Here is an 18,486-nt window from a genome sequence, read left to right as displayed (position 1 = left end):
ACGTGAAGATGATAGTGATAAACAAGTGGGATTTAGATAAATATTAGCTAAATTTGCAGTTTAGTCTCTGAACTTTGGCATAATTGCAATTCAGTCCTCGGACAAGTGATTTAATTCAATTTCAATCCTAAATAATTTAAGACTATTAGAATTTAATTCTAAACTCTAAATATTCTCAAATTAAATATTATAGAATTAAAATTAAATAATCTCGGACCTTACATGCATAATTAATTATGTGTTATTCACTTTTTAAGTTTATTTATACCGGTGTATGTTGTCTTGAAGTGTTGACAACAATGAGAGACAATACTCACTCAAAAATTTATACTTATTAATTATTGTTGAGACGTTAAATCCATTCATAAAGTATATAAAAACCATTTTTCCGACTATATCCACTCACATTTGCAAATAGAAATTGATTAATATCACTTCTAACTATTGAATCAGACAACAAATCACATAATGACGTCCCAAAACTTGGAATCTTTCTCCTTCCCACACTGTGCCACTAGAAGAACAAGAATATGGTTAAAAACTTGAAAAACAAGTTTTCAAAATCAATTAAATAAATCGTAGGGACTGTACACTAGTTTTTCATGGATGAGATAATCCATAATGATCTTGTGATCCTCAATTGAGACTTATGTGCTACCACAAAAATCTTCTCTAACTTTGTATGTACTAAGGGCTAACTTATCTTCATCATCAGATTCATTTATGCTTTTGTTTCCCTATGGTGATTTTTTTTAAAAAAAAATTATGAAAGACATGAAATATGATTATTCTTAGACTTACCTTCAAAAAAATGATTATGTTTAGACTCACGACAATTAAATTTCATGATACTTAATTATTAATTATGGTAAAGTCCTTGTCTTGGTAGGATAGCTTTGTTTTACGTCTTGGGTGGAACTTGGAGGAGTGAAAAAAATCTCTAATTTTCTATTCTTCACATGATCAGTTCATGTCATTACATTCTTCATAATTGAAGATATGTCATACTAATCATGTCTTCTCTTGAACTTATGATACCACTAGCACTATTGCTCTCATCTACAACCTCTCTCGAAGAATCATCAGCGGAAATCTTATTTTTTTCCACATTCAACTTAGTTAAAGTAACACCATCATCTTTGAAATCAGAAACAACATATACATACCATCTTTTATTTTATCCACCTAAGTCATTGTCAAAATCTTCCACTTCATCAATAATAGGAACATTCTTGCCGTCATTTTTGTCCTCATTCGACTCACCATCTTCCAGACCAAAAACTTCTTTTTCCATTACTCCATATTTTTGACAACATATTTGTTTAAGTATTTGAATCTCATGTTGTTGGTCCTTCACAAGTCTCTCCAACCTCCATATTTTATATGTTTCTTCTTCCATCTGAGATGAAACCTGCAAATTTCACTATGTAAAATTAGAATCAATTTTCAATTGTAATCTTATATACCCTGCCACTTCCATGACTGTCACCAAATAGCTCTAGTTTTTCAACAAATGAACTTCTGTTCAACGCCTATTCACAAATAAGAATAAATTTTTTTTTCTACAATACTAAAAGTTAAGCTTAAAACAAAATATCTTAGTAGAGTAAGTTTTTTGAGTAAATTAAAGCCTCTGCATCTTGAGTTTTTATTGGTACTTTTCTTTCACTCCACTTAAACAACATGAGAAATTTGCTTGGAGATCCGAATAAAACTTCCAGAGAAGGGACTTTTTCGTAAACTCAAGCCTAGATGAATAAGGATATAAAAGCTCTGATACAAAACATAATAAAAAAATTACTTAGAAATAAAAATAAAAATAAAAACTCACCATCAGCCCAACAACGCAACCATCCAGTTATGTTTTTCCTTCAATCGTTCCTTCTGATTATACTATATGTGCTGCAATTTTATTACATAAAAATCTATATGCAGCATCTCCCCACGAATATTAAAAAAAGTTGGTAGATCATCAATATAATAAAATATGAATCGAGGTGTCAATGTGTCATATAGGTACTCAAAAGAAATACTACACAATTGAATACAAATAAAATAAACACTCTGATAAAATCATCTGGCTGCGAGTCATCATCCAATTTAGCTAATAATAAGATATTCTCAAAAATATTCCTCAACGTAGAATTGTTTAGCTCCCCAAAAAATTTATTGTTAAAAAAAATTGACTTCGTTATGAGATCTAGATCAATTGGTTGGCTCACATGTGGCAGACCAAGGATGAGGGAAACATCAAATTATGTGAAAGGAACAACTTCTTCAAAAAAATGCTGGATGAGGATTCTGTAGTGCCCCGCTCCAGAATCACCTACTAGTAGAGACTAAAGCATGCGATCGAAGCTTTAAATAGAAAACATAATTAGAGATATCACGGAAACTTCAATCTAACAACCCAGAAAAATACAACTAGTAAAATCACTGAAACCTAATCAGAAATAATAATACAACCCAATCAAATAAACGGAATACCGAATAAAGTCTTAAACTAGAAACTTCTTGTGATCCCTGTTACCAAGCCCTGGTCACTGATCAACCACTGAACTCGCTCCTGATCCACCTACAAACTTTTTCCATAGAATGAGATGTCCGAGATAAAAGCAAAGGCGTGAACGCTAACGCCCAGAACGCAAAGTATGAGTACACAAGTCTAAATCATGCATACAACACGTAAATGAATGCTCTGGTAAACTGGGATCAAATTTGGAAATTCATGCTCAGAATGTATGCCTCCAGTATGCGCACGGTGCTCCGGAGATTAAGTGGGTGCCACACATACTGAACCCGATCTTGAATTATCATTTTCCTGGGTAAAACCGCACATGCTACTCCGTCGATACTGTGGGTATCACACGGTATCTGATCGTATAAATAAAAACCCAAGGGCTGAGCGGCCCTAGAAACAACAGGTTACCTTGAAAGAATACAAATGATCAAAATGATATGTCAATGCCCCATATAAATCATGAACAGTAATATCATGCATCTCATGCCAGATAATAATGCAACACATAAACATGCATACTCCGCTGACTGTCTCAGTCAGTACTTACGTACCTCAAATATTGGTTTAGCGGGACAAATTTCTACAATTTAAGCCGACAAGTCAAGACAATACCATATGACAAATACTTATATATAAAGTTTTAACTAGACTAATAACTATTCCAAATAGCTACTAAGGGTCTAGACTTATACTTACGTCCGTCTTCAGCCCGTTGATGTCGAAGGTCCTGACCCAAACATAGCTCTGCCACAAACCCCGTAGAACTTTGCTATCGCTCGGCTCGCGATAAAACAACTAAAACGCTAAGAATTAAACACTGGCTCGTAACCCATACCTAAAACACACAATAACTATGAGAAATCTTGTCCCTATTTATAAACCACGATCGGACCTTCCGATCGCCAGTTTGGATGCTTCGAATGCTCTTCGGAGCTTCCAATCACCTTATCTGGGCTTCCAATCACTGTCCACCGAACACGTGTCCCTGATTGGACAACTCACTGCTGACGACAGAGTGCGGACCTTCCGATATGTCACCCGTCGAATCACCCATCAAAACCCATAACCTGTAATACCCGGAAATTTTAATACGTAAATTCGCATTGCATAATTAGGAAAAATAATTATTTAAAAATTTATATTTGGGTTAAATGACATTTATGTGTTATTATGTGAATTATATGCATGATTTAAATTTATTTTAGCATTTAACCCGTGATTTTAGAATTTCTAAATTGTAGGTATTTTAAGAGTTTAAAATTTTAAGTTTATGGTATATTATCTTTCTAAATAAATTATATTAGTTATTATCCTAATCTACCCAACATTACACCCAAAATCTCTCCCTACCCTATGCTCAAACCCCATCAGCTGCCAAACTCATCTCCTCCACCTCCTCCCTCACGTTTTTCAGCAGATAGCAGCCTCTTTAGCCGAGTTCTTCAAGGATTATTCAAGTTTTTGGCCCGTTCATCGTCCCGGAGCCCCGTATACGCATAAATCTTTGTTATAATTAACAAGACATGTTTAATTCCTTTTCTTTACCACCATATAAGCTACTACTCATGTTTTTCATCAGACTATATGGATTTGACATGATATTTACTGAACTTCTTCTGAAAAATCTCATAGACTCCTTCACGTGCATGAGTTTTCTTATTTTTTTCAAGGTTTGATCACGTTTTTCTCATGTGGCTCGGGTCCAGGCTGTTGGCTGTGTTTAGAATCGTGTCCTAGGTTCTGTAGGATCGAGTGAGGCAGGGGGTTTGTGCCAAGAAGGGCCGGAACCGAAGCCAAAGAAGTTGGGTGCAGCAGATCGCGCAGATTGCGCAGCGTTGGGAGATTGGCTCGTTCTCGGTCCACAGGGCGTGTTTTAGGTTGATTCCAGCGGGGTTAGAATCTCAAGACCTTGGGAAAGATATTACAGGTGGTGGTCCGGCCGGTGGTTGCCGGAGATGGGCGGCCTAATGGCCTGAAGGTTCTGGTCGCGTTCTGCACGTGAGCAGAAACTAGGGGTAGATTGTTTTGGTTCGTTCTCCTTCTACAGAGCTCCGTTTGAGATAAAATTTATTGGGTTAGAACCGTCTGGATGTTGTCTAAGTATGGGCAGTGGTTTCACGGCCAAATGTCGCCGGAGTAGGCGGCACGTTCAGTTTTTCCAAAGTCGCTCAGGGTTGCCGTGAGTTAGGATTAAGGAAAGAAAGGCTAAGGTTGTGTCTAGGCTTTAGGCGGGCCGGGCTTGGTGTTTTGGGTATGGGTCGGGTCCGTTGGGTCACGGGTCATGTTAGTCGGGTTCGGGTCTGGGTTATAATAGTTGGGCTCGAGTATTTTTTATTTTTAAGTTAATTATTAAGTTGGGCTGTAAATGGGCCAAGGCTAGTTCAATTAATTAATTGGGCCACATGTGAATTAAGTTATTGGGCTTTAGTAATTATTTAAGTGAGTTTATTAATTTTTATGGGCTTTGGGGCCCATGTAAATTATTGGGCCAGTCTTTAGGTTTTTGGGTCACTGGGCCAGACTAAGTAATTAATGGGCTTGGATTTTGTTATTGGGCCAGGTATGTCATATTGGGCTTGAATAAATTATTTGGGTTTAAATGTAAGTTAATGGGCTTAAGTTGAATTATTGGGCCAGTCTTAGAATTTATGGGTTTAATTCTAAGGGGCCAACAGTTGGACCAACCCATGAAAATAAACTAAGACCGGAATATATATTTAATTAATTTTATGCATGAAGTTTATTTTAAGTAAAAGTATATTTATTATAAAAATTTAATTAAATATATATTACGGACATATTTTAAGTGCATGCATACATGAAAAATTTTTATGATGTGTTTATGATTAAGAATTGAGCATGAAAAATGTTTTTATGGAAATTGAAGTTATGTGGCGGCACAGAGGTGGTTTACCACCAGCACAGAGGTAGTTCTACTACCGGCATAGAAGTGGTTTTACAACTGGCACAGAGGTAGTTTACTACCAGCATAGAGGTGATTATTCACCGCCACGTACGATGGTTCTCAGACTGATCAGTCGCTCATGTTTACGAGCCACATTTACGGATATAACCTTCACAGTTATTTATGATTAAGTCATGCTCTAGTTATGTATGTATGTTATGATTAGTATGATGAGGCTATGTTATGAATTAAGTCGTTGCATGTAATAAGTTACATTGTATGTTTTTAAGAGCATGCATGCATGTACATGTATATGTATTAGTATAATTATGTGATGCATTATTTTTAACCTTACTATAAAGGGTTAGACATGTTGAGCCCCTAGGCTCACTACGCTTATATGGTGCCGGTGAGTCAGATGATTATAATGTTGTTCCTACCGGTGGCGAGGACGTATGAGCGAGCTGGTAGTGGACCCCGTGACCGTCGCAGATTTTAGTTGATGTTTAAGAAACATTTATTTTTATTATGTTGAGTTTTTAAACAAGTTCATTTTTTTCTATTTATGGAAATTTTGCATTATCAAACTTAGTATTTTTATTTCATGCATAATGATATTTTCAGCAAGTATTTGAGTTATTTTTATGTAGTAATATTATTTCTTTTATGTTTATACATATATGTATGGGCGTATATGTATAGTATTATTTTAAAAAAAAAAACGTTTTCCGCATTTATTAGTAGTAGACGTTTCAATTGGTATCAAAGCACGGTTTTTGGAGGGTGTCCATCTGCCACGTGAAGCTCAGAAATCCCACTACCGGTCTGTAAGTTTTAAATATTTTATTATGATTTATCAGGAGCATATGTTATGACTTAAGACTTTATGTTAGCAAAGTTTTAAAATACTTAGTTATGCATTGCGATTACGTGACTTTGGGATACTGAAACTTGAGAACTAGATAAGTAATCGTGTTAGTAAACTAGAATTTTGAGGGACTTCGTTATTAAAATTTGATCAGTCGAATTTCGAGGACGAAATTCAATTTAAGGGGGGGAGAATTGTAACACCCGAAAATTTTAATACGTAAATTCGCATTGCATAATTAGGGAAAATAATTATTTAAAAATTTATATTTGGGTTAAATGACATTTATGTGTTATTATGTGAATTATATGCATGATTTAAATTTATTTTAGCATTTAACCCGTGATTTTAGAATTTCTAAATTTTTCAGAATTTTATTGATTTGATCGCGTAGATGGGACCATGGACGGATGAGATATCAACTTTTGAGCCAAAAATATTTTAAAAGATTTTATGAGCCTTAAAAAAATAATATTTTATGATATTTTGTCAAGAAAATTTTAGTATTTAATTATATATTTATTTAAAGGTTGATTTTTAGCCAAAATAAGTCATTTTAATGACTTTTATTAATTTTTAAAAATAGGCTATTTATTTATTTCGGATTTTGGTCTATTTATCAGATTGGTAGGTATTTTAAGAGTTTAAAATTTTAAGTTTATGGTATATTATCTTTCTAAATAAATTATATTAGTTATTATCCTAATCTACCCAACATTACACCCAAAATCTCTCCCTACCCTACGCTCAAACCCCATCAGCCGCCAACCCCATCTCCTCTACCTCCTCCCTCACGTTTTTCAGCAGATAGCAGCCTCCTTAGCCGAGTTCTTCAAGGATTATTCAAGTTTTTGGTCCGTTCGTCGTCCCGGAGCCCCGTATACGCTTAAATCTTCGTTATAATTAACAAGACATGTTTAATTCCTTTCCTTTACCACCATATAAGCTACTACTCACGTTTTTCATCAGACTATATGGATTTGACATGATATTTACTGAACTTCTTCTGAAAAATCTCATAGACTCCTTCACGTGCATGCGTTTTCTTGTTTTCTTCAAGGTTTGATCACGTTTTTCTCATGTGGCTCGGGTCCAGGCTGTTGGCTGTGGTTAGAATCGTGTCCTAGGTTCTGTAGGATCGAGTGAGGTAGGGGGTTTGTGCCAAGAAGGGCCGGAACCGAAGCCAAAGAAGTTGGGTGCAGCAGATCGCGCAGATTGCGCAACGTTGGGAGATTGGCTCGTTCTCGGTCCACAGGGCGTGTTTTAGGTTGATTCCAGTGGGGTTAGAATCCCAAGACCTTGGGGAAGATATTACAGGTGGTTCTCTGGCCGGTGGTTGCCGGAGATGGGCGGCCGAACGGCCTGAAGTTTTTGGTCGCGTTCTGCACGTGAGCAGAAACTAGGGGTAGATTGTTTTGGTTCGTTCTCCTTCTACAGAGCTCCGTTTGAGGTAACATTTGTTGGGTTAGAACCGTCTGGAGGTTGGCTAAGTATGGGCAGTGGTTTCATGGCCAAATGTCGCCGGAGTAGGCGGCACGTTCAGTTTTTCCAAAGTCGCTCAGGGCTGCCGTGAGTTAGGATTAAGAAAAGAAAGGCTAAGGTTGTGTCTAGGCTTTAGGCGGGCCGGGCTTGGTGTTTTGGGTACGGGTCGGGTCCGTTGGGTCACGGGTCATGTTAGTTGGGTCCGGGTCTGGGTTATATTAGTTGGGCTTGAGTATTTTTTATTTTTAAGTTAATTATTAAGTTGGGCTGTAAATGGGCCAAAGCTAGTTCAATTAGTTAATTGGGTCACATGTGAATTAAGTTATTGGGCTTTAGTAATTATTTAAATGACTCCATTAATTTTTATGGGCCTTGGGGCCCATGAAAATTATTGGGCTAGTCTTTAGGTTTTTGGGTCATTGGGCCAGACTAAGTAATTAATGGGCTTGGATTTTGTTATTGGGCCAGATATGTCATATTGGGCTTGAATAAATTATTTGGGCTTAAATGTAAGTTAATGGACTTAAGTTGAATTATTGGGCCAGTCTTAGAATTTATGGGTTTAAGTCTAAGGGGCCAGCAGTTGGACCAACCCATGAAAATAAACTAAGTCCGAAATATATATTTAATTAATTTTATGCATGAAGTCTATTTTAAGTAAAAGTATATTTATTATAAAAATTTAATTAAATATATATTACGGACATATTTTAAGTGCATGCATACATGAATAATTTTTATGATGTGTTTATGATTAAGAATTGAGCATGAAAAATGTTTTTATGGAAATTGAAGTTATGTGGCGGCACAGAGGTGGTTTACCACCAGCACAGAGGTAGTTCTACTACCGGCATAGAAGTGGTTTTATCACTGGCACATAGGTAGTTTACTACCAGCATAGAGGTGAGTATTCACCGCCACGTACGATGGTTCTCAGACTGATCAGTCGCTCATGTTTACGAGCCACATTTACGGATATAATCTTCATAGTTATTTATGATTAAGTCATGCTCTAGTTATGTATGTATGTTATGATTAGTATGATGAGGCTATGTTATGAATTAAGTCGTTGCATGTAATAAGTTACATTGTATATTTTTAAGAGCATGCATGCATGTACATGTATATGTATTAGTATAATTATATGATGCATTATTTTTAACCTTGCTATAAAGGGTTAGACATGTTGAGCCCCTAGGCTCACTACGCTTATATGGTGCAGGTGAGTCAGATGATTATAATGTTGCTCCTATCGGTGGCGAGGACGTATGAGCGAGCTGGTAGTGGACCCCGTGACCATCGCAGATTTTAGTTGATGTTTAAGAAACATTTATTTTTATTATGTTGAGTTTTTAAACAACTTCATTTTTTTCTATTTATGAGAATTTTGCATTATCAAACTTAGTATTTTTATTTCATGCATAATGATATTTTCAGCAAGTATTTGAGTTATTTTTATGTAGTAATATTATTTCTTTTATGTTTATACATATATGTATGGGCGTATATGCATAGTATTATTTAAAAAAAAAAGTCTTCCGCATTTATTAGTAGTAGACGTTTCAATATCTGTCTGACTGAGGGACTTCAGAACTTTCGATCGTGAGTTCGGAGCTTTTGAACTCACCCTCTCCATCTAAAATGCATCGCATCTTCCGAACACTTCGAAGCTTTCGAACTTCTTAGCCCTCAAGTTCGGACCTTCCGAGCCACTCAAACTCTTGGAACCCTTTGGACCATATCTCAACGTCCTGAATCCGATTTTCTACTCATTAAAACCAAATTAGGATTCATGTTTAAACCATTCTAAACATGATTAGCTATTAATAATTACTTAAAATAAAAACGGGCTACTACAGATTCACTGTCGAATCTCTTCGATACCACTTCAACTCAAGTATGGTAGATGGAAAGTTTAGGCATGTTCAACCATTTAGAAAAAGACGTGCTTTTGATCCTTGCCAGTTGCTTCTCACTAATTTTTGGTTCAAGCTCGTTAATCACTTTTCTAAAATAGATAGAAGAACTTCATGACATTGAATCATTTCCAATATGTCCATTAGACTCGTTTTCATCAACATAAGTTTCATTTTCAACCATTTTTGAATTAAAAAATTTAAAATATTGTCAATATACTATAACTAATTCAAATAGAAAACATAAATGTTTTCCTCCAAACAACACTTAGCAACAAATGCCTGATTTGAAACCACGTCATAATTTGACGACAAACTAGCACAAAATTTGAACATAAATCATCACAATATCATGGCAATGAATCCTCCGTACGAAAAAATAGCATGGTATTGTTGAATGCATTTTTATGTACATGATTCATATTCTAAGTTCTAGGTCATTTCATTGATTTTATCAAAGTATTATATTAAGAAATCATTTCATAAATATTATTACACATATCAGTTACCATTTAATCATAAAACAAGAAGTTCATAAAATAATTGCAATAAATTTCAAACTTTAAAAACAATTTAAACTTAAAGAATGACTTTAACAATTTTTCATGCAACAAAACCACGCCAGTTAACCATACAATATCAGCAAATGTCGCCTCCACATAAATCACCATTACTTCTTTTTTTTTTTTTTTTTTTTTTAAAAAAAAAACACCGCCGGAAGCGGGGGTTAGGCAGACCCCTACCTGTATATAAACATAAAAAAGCGATACAAATAAAACCTAACGGAGGAGGGGGGGCTAGGCCAAGACCTCCCCAAAAGGCTATACAAAGGTAATAAGAACATCAGAACAGCTAGGGTATCGAAAAATATACAACCAAAACATCCCTAGAAAATAAGTATAAACAAATAACATCAAAAATAGCTAACTAAGTCAACGTCAGCAGTCATCCTGGGCAGCAAAAGCTAGAAGAGAACCACAGCTCGGCCCAGCAAAATCAAAAACGGACACTGAGGCGCGAAGAGTGGCTGGTATCAACCTGTGCAGTAAAACCTAGAGGAAATCCACAACTCCAGGCCAGCAAAATCAAATCCGACACTAAAACGCGAAAAGAGGCTGGCACCATCCAGAGCTGAACAACAGATCAAAGCTATGCAAGAAATATGTCCAAAAGTCATGATCAGCTGGGAAGTCACTATACATAGGCCGCGAGGAAAAAGAGGAGCGACCGCAAACCAGCAGGCCCAGAGCAAAAAAGCAGGAAAATGGCGAAGGAAACTCAAGCCATAACCTAACTCCCAAGAAGACTGAAAATCCAAAAAGCGAGGGGCACGAGAGACCGCCCACAAAACATCCAAACAACAGCAAGAACCAGGCAAGGAGAAGCACAGTGAACGCCTGGTGATCCATCACCCTGAAGAAGCAAAGCAAGCGACAGGGGAACAGACTAACTCCAAAAACTCCGAAAAAGGGCCGGAGAGCTGTACCTGCAAATAAAAATAAATAGCTACATATATCTAAATCTAGGATGACCTAGACCAAAAAGGAGAGCAAACAAAGAAAAAGAAAGCCCAAAAAAAACGGCTATAAGCGAGCGTGAGGCTCTAAGAAAACCTAGATCTAAGGTAAGGAAGCCCGGAAGAGTCAGAACGGGCCAACGCAGCGATGGGAGTGGTTAACGCATCCGCAACCGAATTCCCTTCCCGATAGATATGCGAGAAATGAACCGGCCTATTCCGTACCAAAACACGCGTCTTCGAAACAATATGGTCCAAATCCCATCACCATTACTTAACAAATGCAGTCAATCTCAGGAATTTCCAACGTAACAATCTAACAATAATATATATCGCAACCATTGGCACGAAACATAATAATAGGCCCAAAAAAACACAACACATTAGCAGAAATAGGAAATTAGATTCAAACCAAAACGTTATACAATTTTTTCATGCAACTTGCTAATAATCCCACCCTGCTAACCCTTCTACCATGCTCTATACCACAACCAACCTCAGTAGAAACAACAAAAATCAATTTTTTCCCACTCATGTTCCTCTCCAATTAGCTGATCCATTCTAAAAGAATTGACAATCTCAACATCATAATATTGGTTAAGGAACAAAAAGGGGTGATAGTTTAAACCTTCTTGAACGGGGAGACTTGCATTTAAATTAACCCCTTCATCCTAACAGTCCAAACAAATAAAAAAAACGCACACATACGCATACGCATATGATATATCTCACTCCAATCCATTTCTCACAACAAAAATGTGATAAAACTACATAAAAACGAGAGGTACATCAAAATCCACACATTTCTTAATTCAACTTTACAAAGAACGTAGCAACAACCGCACCATTCAATTCACGATTATATCTTGAACAAAAATGACAAGTACTAGCAAAGTTATGAAAGCAAAAAAATGCACAACCAAATTTAGTATATATATATATTTTTTGAAGAGATCACAAAACTAAGGCATTTCTTCACAAATAGTATATTTCTTCAAACAAACAAAAGTAGACCATATTTCTTTGAAAATTACTAGGAAAATATCGAAAATCGCAAGTCCTCTGGTTCCGCTGCCGTCTTCTTTCACTCGCACGTGTATAGGGAAGATTTGTTCACTTTTTGAGCCCAAAAACAGTTTGCTTCCAATTGTGTTCGTCTTCGTCGTTCATGGGTTTCGTCAGTGGGTTCGATGTCAGTGGGGTTTGGTGGCTAGTGATTTATTATAGAAGTTGTCAACGGGAATCGTGAAGGAAAGAGAGATAAGAAAAATACAAGGAAAAAACAATGAATGTGTAGACTAGGGAGTTTAAAAAAATTAATTTAAGAGTGTCAAGGAGTACAAATATAATTTTATTGACATGTGTACTCTTGTATTTTTAATGAGGTCATTTAAATATATAGACATGATCTTGTTTTTAATTCAGTGGAAAAGACTCTTGACTTTTTAATTCAGTCAAAGGGTCTCAATTTAAGGTTAATTTATTCTTTCAATGATAAATATAGTTTTTTGGAAGAAAAAAAAGACGTTCAGATCTCTTCCTCTCTCTTCTCCCGAGTTCTGACTACTACACCACTAATGTTTTTATTTATTATTACTAGCAAAAAATATATATACAATTATAAGTCAGTCGAGATCGGTCGAGAAGCAGTGAAAATCGGTCGACACTCCAGACGACATTTTCAAAATCACCAAGCTGGCTTGGTCGACTCACCCAAAGCTTGGGTCGCATATATATACAATTATAAGCCAGTCAAGATCGGTCGAAAAGTAGTAAAAATCGATCGACACTCCAGATGACATTTTCAAAATCACTAAGCTGGCTTGGTCGTCGATCGACTCACCCAAAGCTTGGGTCGACCCAAGCTTTGGGTGGTTTGGGTCGACCAAAGAATTGGTCTACCCAAGCTTTGGTCGACCCAGGCATACCTAAGCTTTGGGTCGAACCAAGCTTGGTCTAGACCCAGAGCCTGGGTTGACCCAAGCTTGGCCGACCCCCAAGTTAGGTCGACAGATCGACCCACGGTGAGTAAATAATTATCGACGTGGTCGATCGAAAGAAGAATAGGAAAATAAGAGTGAGAAAAATACATATTTGCAATTTATTTAATTAATATTTTAAAAGAAAGACAATAATGTTTTTTTAGTAAGAGATTTATCTGTTGAATTAAAGCCAAGACCGGTCTATATCTCTCATTCTTTTGGTAATTTTATGACAAAATAAATCTATTATTCTATTATAATATATATTACAATTGTAAATACACAAATTTATGGATGAAACTCACTTCCCAAGTAGAGACGAGAGATACCTGTGAGGAAGGCCTCCTGAAGCTCGGCAGGAAAAGATTTTGTTTTCTCGAGGTAATCAGTGATCTTTCATGGCGGTTTGCCCATTGAAATGCTTTCAACTTTTTCCATCATGTTCTTGGTGCTGCCAGCGCATTGCGGGCGCTAAATGAAGATACATCGAGTCCAATGTGTTTGATAAAAGTACCGAGTGAAGCTGTAGCCTTGAATTCTTGCGAGTTTGATAAGGTGTTTTGATTATGAACTTTTTGTTGAGCGAATATTTGAATTGGTTGAAAAAAGTTACAACTTTTTGTTTGTATCAAAAAAGGGATAAAATGGGACGTATGAGATGGATTTTATTGTTTTCTTATGTGTCCTTGTTTGACTCACGAAAGCACCTACATCGTAAACTAGTTACCCAGAGGCCAGAAAGGAATTATGTTATGCCCTTGAGCCCACTAGAAAAATCTATTAAATACCTTGATAACACGTTAATGCTGCTATATATTTCTTCGTTGGATTTAACATAGATCGAAGTAGTAGAATTCTTAGACCGTGAAAAATCCATGATTGTTGGAGTAACATCAACCTAAGGATATATGCTATATTGGAGGGTGATACTGGCATTAAATAACAAACTTTCCGATTGATTTCAGGTCCCTGATATTTCTTTCACATTTATTATTTCTGATCTTTTTTTCAGGCCTACATAAACTCAAATACTTCATACTACAAAATTTTTAAGAACCCAAATCAGACCTAGCTAGACTATGCATATAATATGTTTAGTTAGTACTTTTAGCTTTAAAGTATCAAGTATATGGAATCAGTGTCGAACCATGTTTATCATAAGCATTGAGAAAAGATGAAAATTAAAAATCCATAATTTGTATCAGGTTAAAAGTGTATCTTCTGGATGTAATGTACAACCTTTTGGCATTTGTTACGTGATGCTTTGTGCACATCATCATCATCATTATTATTTTGTGTTTGAATGGCTTGGCGATTCCAACTACATGATGAAGCTTCTTCTTGACTTGAAACCAAAAGTTCACTCAAGTTTGTCGTTAGATGCGTTGAAAGTGCCTGTTTTTACTTTGCTTTGACTACAAAGTTAAGTATATTCTAGTATCTTGATGACCCTGCTTTAAATACTGCACAGATTACAAGATCCTCTTGGGTTTAACATACAACCACTTGATAACTGAAAGGAAATTTAAAAATGGCGAGAGGTTTGATATGGGCAACCGCAGAGGATTTGGCACGAAATCGAGGTAGGGTGCTGATGTTGTATCGCCAAATATTGAGGAGCATCAATTCGCCTGATTTGCCACTCAACTTAGCAGCAAGGTTAGCGAAGAAAGCCGAGGCTCGAGCCATTTTTCTACTGCATTCTGAAGAACGGTCCCTTCACAACATTGAAGATCTTATCGACTGTGCAGAGTATGCTCTTAGTATCTTAAAAAATGGAGAAGTCCCCAAAATTATACAATAAATACAAATCTTACATTTCCACCTTGTTGTCTTGTATCATGGTGGATAATATTCTTCGTGAGCTCTGTGAACAAGGATCTTTAGTTTGGAGAATTCTGGTGCAGTCTATATCACTGAGTTTTAGTAATCTGTTGAGTTGCCATAGATTAAATGTTGCAATCTTCTTGACCAGATTTATATAGTTTTCGGCCTTCAGTCTCCATTTCCCACTTCTTGAAGAAATTTTTCAAGGCTTCAGTCCATGGGTCTTGCATGGTTATTTCAAAGATTTCGCATTGTACCTGTTCTTTGGAATGATATGCTATGTTATTATATTGAAATCTTCTCTTATTCGGCAAAAAAAATAATCTTCTCTTAGATTTTTCGATATTTTATTGAAGGATTTTTATTTATTTATTTATTATATTAGAGTGGGATAATCTCTTTATTTACTATATTTTGAAGGTTTACCAATATATATATATATATGTGTGTGTGTGTGTGTGTGTGTGTGTGTTGGGATTGACTTCCTCCGATCTTGTTCTTTTTACAACTCCATTGAAACAATGAGCCAAAGATTTTGTAAAAGTGCCAAATGTTTATGAATTAACCACCCTTTGTCTCTGGTGAGCCTATTAATACACTATGGTGTGTTTGGAATGAGTTATATTTTTTTAAGATTGCAGTACAAGACTACAAGTGAATCGCGTATATGCCAATGAATATAAAGTTGCTCTTAGATTAGTTATGCTGGTGAGTAAGTTTGGTATAGAACACACTTCAATGAATAATTGACCTGTTACCAAGAAATTAATGAAAAAAAAAATTCATTTAAGACGTGTGGGAGGGTTTTTTTTATGGACAAACTGTTGGTAAAGGACAATCATAATTTGACAGAATCTCGGTTTAAAGTCGAAGTAGGAGTCGTATACTTTTTCTTTAAGATGCTTACTATTATTATGGTAGAGCTACAAGCCACAAATTTCAGAGTTTCGGTGTAAACCAGACATCGTTTGTTTTGAGTGATAGGATAAGTAATAGATAGATAAGTAATATAATGTAAATTAAAAATAAATTGATTTGATGGATAGATTATAATTTATTTGATTTAATTGATGTAAAATTATTAATTAATAAATAGATAAATAATATGACGAAAATAAGGCGAAATTAATTGGGATAAGTTATACATAGATTAATAATACATCAAACCAAACAATGCCAAATATGAAGGAATAAGAGAGAAAATTGTATGTAGAAACGTAATTATATACAACGGAATGCAACTAAAGAATGTTGGGCTCTTATTTATAGATTTCAAGAGTTGTGATGTCAACACATGCATTCTGTCTCCTTGTGTTTGAAGTTGAATCCTAAAAAACAACAATCCTGAATAGCGCTAGACACAATACTGCTTTGAAGTGTGGATAATATCACCTTACGACTAAAGGCATCGGTTGTGAGATTCGTTGATCCCTGATGGTACTTGATTTTACACACACAATCCTTCAACAGATCCGTTCAGCGGCATTGTCTCATGTTCAACTCGATATGAGTGAACATATACTTTAAATTCTTGTAATTATAGATCTCGGACCTCTCGCCATATAGGAAGTGTTGTCGAAGCTTCAAAGCGAAGACACATGCTACTAACTCGAGATCATGCTTTGGATAATTCTCCTCATTAGATTTCAACTATCTTAACGCGTAGGCAATCACATGTTCATTCTGTGTTATGACGCATTCCAAACTCTGCAACAAGTTGTCTGTCACGCCTCGCTTCCGGGGCTGGGTGACATTAGCGTTGCTTTCAAATAAAATTCGAAAACAACCAGCCTTTTAGTACATAATTTAACTAAAACTAGTATTTTTCAGAAATAAACTCCAGAATAAATCTTCTGTACAACTCAAAATTCCCAAAAATGAAATAAACTTGTGAAAGCGTCGTACAACTTAAAAATAAGAATAATAATTATAAAATCTAAAAAAAATCTATTCATCATCGTCTCTTAAACACGTCACACCTTCCTTCCTCTTCTACTTGTTCCTCGGTATCATTTGGGAGGAAAGTAAGGGGTGAACGACCTGGGTGTCGCTCAACAAGTGAGGGCCGATCGATCATAGATTAAAATATATACATAAATATATTTTTGAGAAAACTCATACTTGGGTTTCAAGAATGGCATAATTCAAAACATTTTCATATCATAACATGTATTATCATAGTATAACATAAACATCATAACAAAACTTGACTTATCATAACATGACTTTACATGACTTTGACTTTGACTTGACACGACAATTGAAATTCATCTCCTTGTTCGTGGCTAACTGATCAGTCCCCTATATGTAATTCCTCTAAGGGATGAGGCCATTGGTCGGTTATTATTACCCATCGCACCAGGACCGTAACATATTCATGGTTCAAAAATTTTCTTTTCACTCCTAATTCGAGTCATAACAGCGCCAAAAACATATTTTCCACAAAAAATATCAAGAATAGAAGTACTTAACAAGGGTTTCAAAATATATATGAACGATCGAAATTTTAACACGTACATAGGATTTTAAAACAAAAGCCCACTTACTAAACATTCAGTCCAATTTCATAAAGGTCAGAGACATTGAACCGTTGGATCAACATGGAATTCGGTTTGTACATTGCTAAGGACGTGATCTAAATTGTGAACGGTGGAGATCTGGTTTCATAGCCATTTGTATCCGTTTTTGGTCCACGGACAGAAGCTGCTCCATTTTAGAGTAGAATCTGTGCAGAATTCTTGCAAAATTCATATACGGAGTTCTAGCCGTTGGATCAGACTGAAATTTGAACTGCATATTGATAACATCTTATGCCATAATCGGGACGGTGGAGATCGGGTTCTGATCTAATTAGCATCGCCCATAATTTCTGGGCCAAGGATGCTTTTTCGAACTTATGAAAATCTCTGGAGCGTTTCGCCTACTCTTCCCTCTTGTCACACACAAAATTCGAGAGAACTAGTGGTGTGATTTTTTTGAGGGATTGAGAGTCTATTTATAGGCTCCAATAGTAGTCAAGATCAGTTAGGATACCTTGATTTCAAAATTTAAATAGGACTCTATCTTCAAGATTTGATTCCTTCAAGATCTCAAATAACTTGATATGTCCAATCTACTAATATTGCATATATTTTATCTTGATATGCAAATTTAAAAATCCAATATTCTTGATATTAAGTTATCTTGGTACAATCACCTTCAAGATAATCAATAAAAATCAAAATTTTAATATCTTGTAACCCTTAAAAATCCGGGGTTTCACAGCGTCGGTGCACACTATGAAACCTCCAAGTCTAGAAGGTAATGCCAAAATTGGCGCGATATTCAGACATCTACAAGTCTCCCAAAATCTTTCTTTGCATTCAGATAACCAATCGGACAACACATATTTCTGAATAAGCTGTGTCAAGGGTCTGACAATCTAAGAAAAGTTCAAGATAAGCGATGGTAATATCCAGCTAAACACATA

The 18,486-nt window shown here is 35.8% G+C and overlaps 1 protein-coding gene across 2 annotated transcripts; it reads left to right on the top strand.

The window, feature by feature from the left end:
- Positions 1 to 13,428: 13,428 nt before the first annotated feature.
- On the top strand, positions 13,429 to 15,340 carry LOC140892741 (uncharacterized). Of its 2 annotated transcripts, none has more exons than XM_073301712.1 (2): positions 13,429 to 13,571; positions 14,662 to 15,340. In XM_073301712.1, the coding sequence occupies exon 2, from the start codon at positions 14,722 to 14,724 to the stop codon at positions 14,992 to 14,994; it is 273 nt and encodes a 90-aa protein (XP_073157813.1). In that variant the 5' UTR covers positions 13,429 to 13,571; positions 14,662 to 14,721; the 3' UTR covers positions 14,995 to 15,340. The 2 variants fall into 2 exon arrangements, with proteins under 2 accessions (XP_073157813.1, XP_073157814.1); XM_073301713.1 differs by lacking the exon at positions 13,429 to 13,571 and adding an exon at positions 13,594 to 13,745.
- Positions 15,341 to 18,486: the final 3,146 nt, after the last annotated feature.

This window comes from Henckelia pumila, chromosome 3, assembly GCF_033568475.1.
Source record: "Henckelia pumila isolate YLH828 chromosome 3, ASM3356847v2, whole genome shotgun sequence".
NCBI lineage: Eukaryota > Viridiplantae > Streptophyta > Magnoliopsida > Lamiales > Gesneriaceae > Henckelia > Henckelia pumila.
This window is presented reverse-complemented; position numbering and strand designations above follow the sequence as displayed.

Coding starts and splice junctions, on each gene's coding strand:
- LOC140892741 (XM_073301712.1), top strand. CDS start 14,722: ATGGCGAGAGGTTTGATATGGGCAACCGCAGAGGATTTGGCACGAAAT.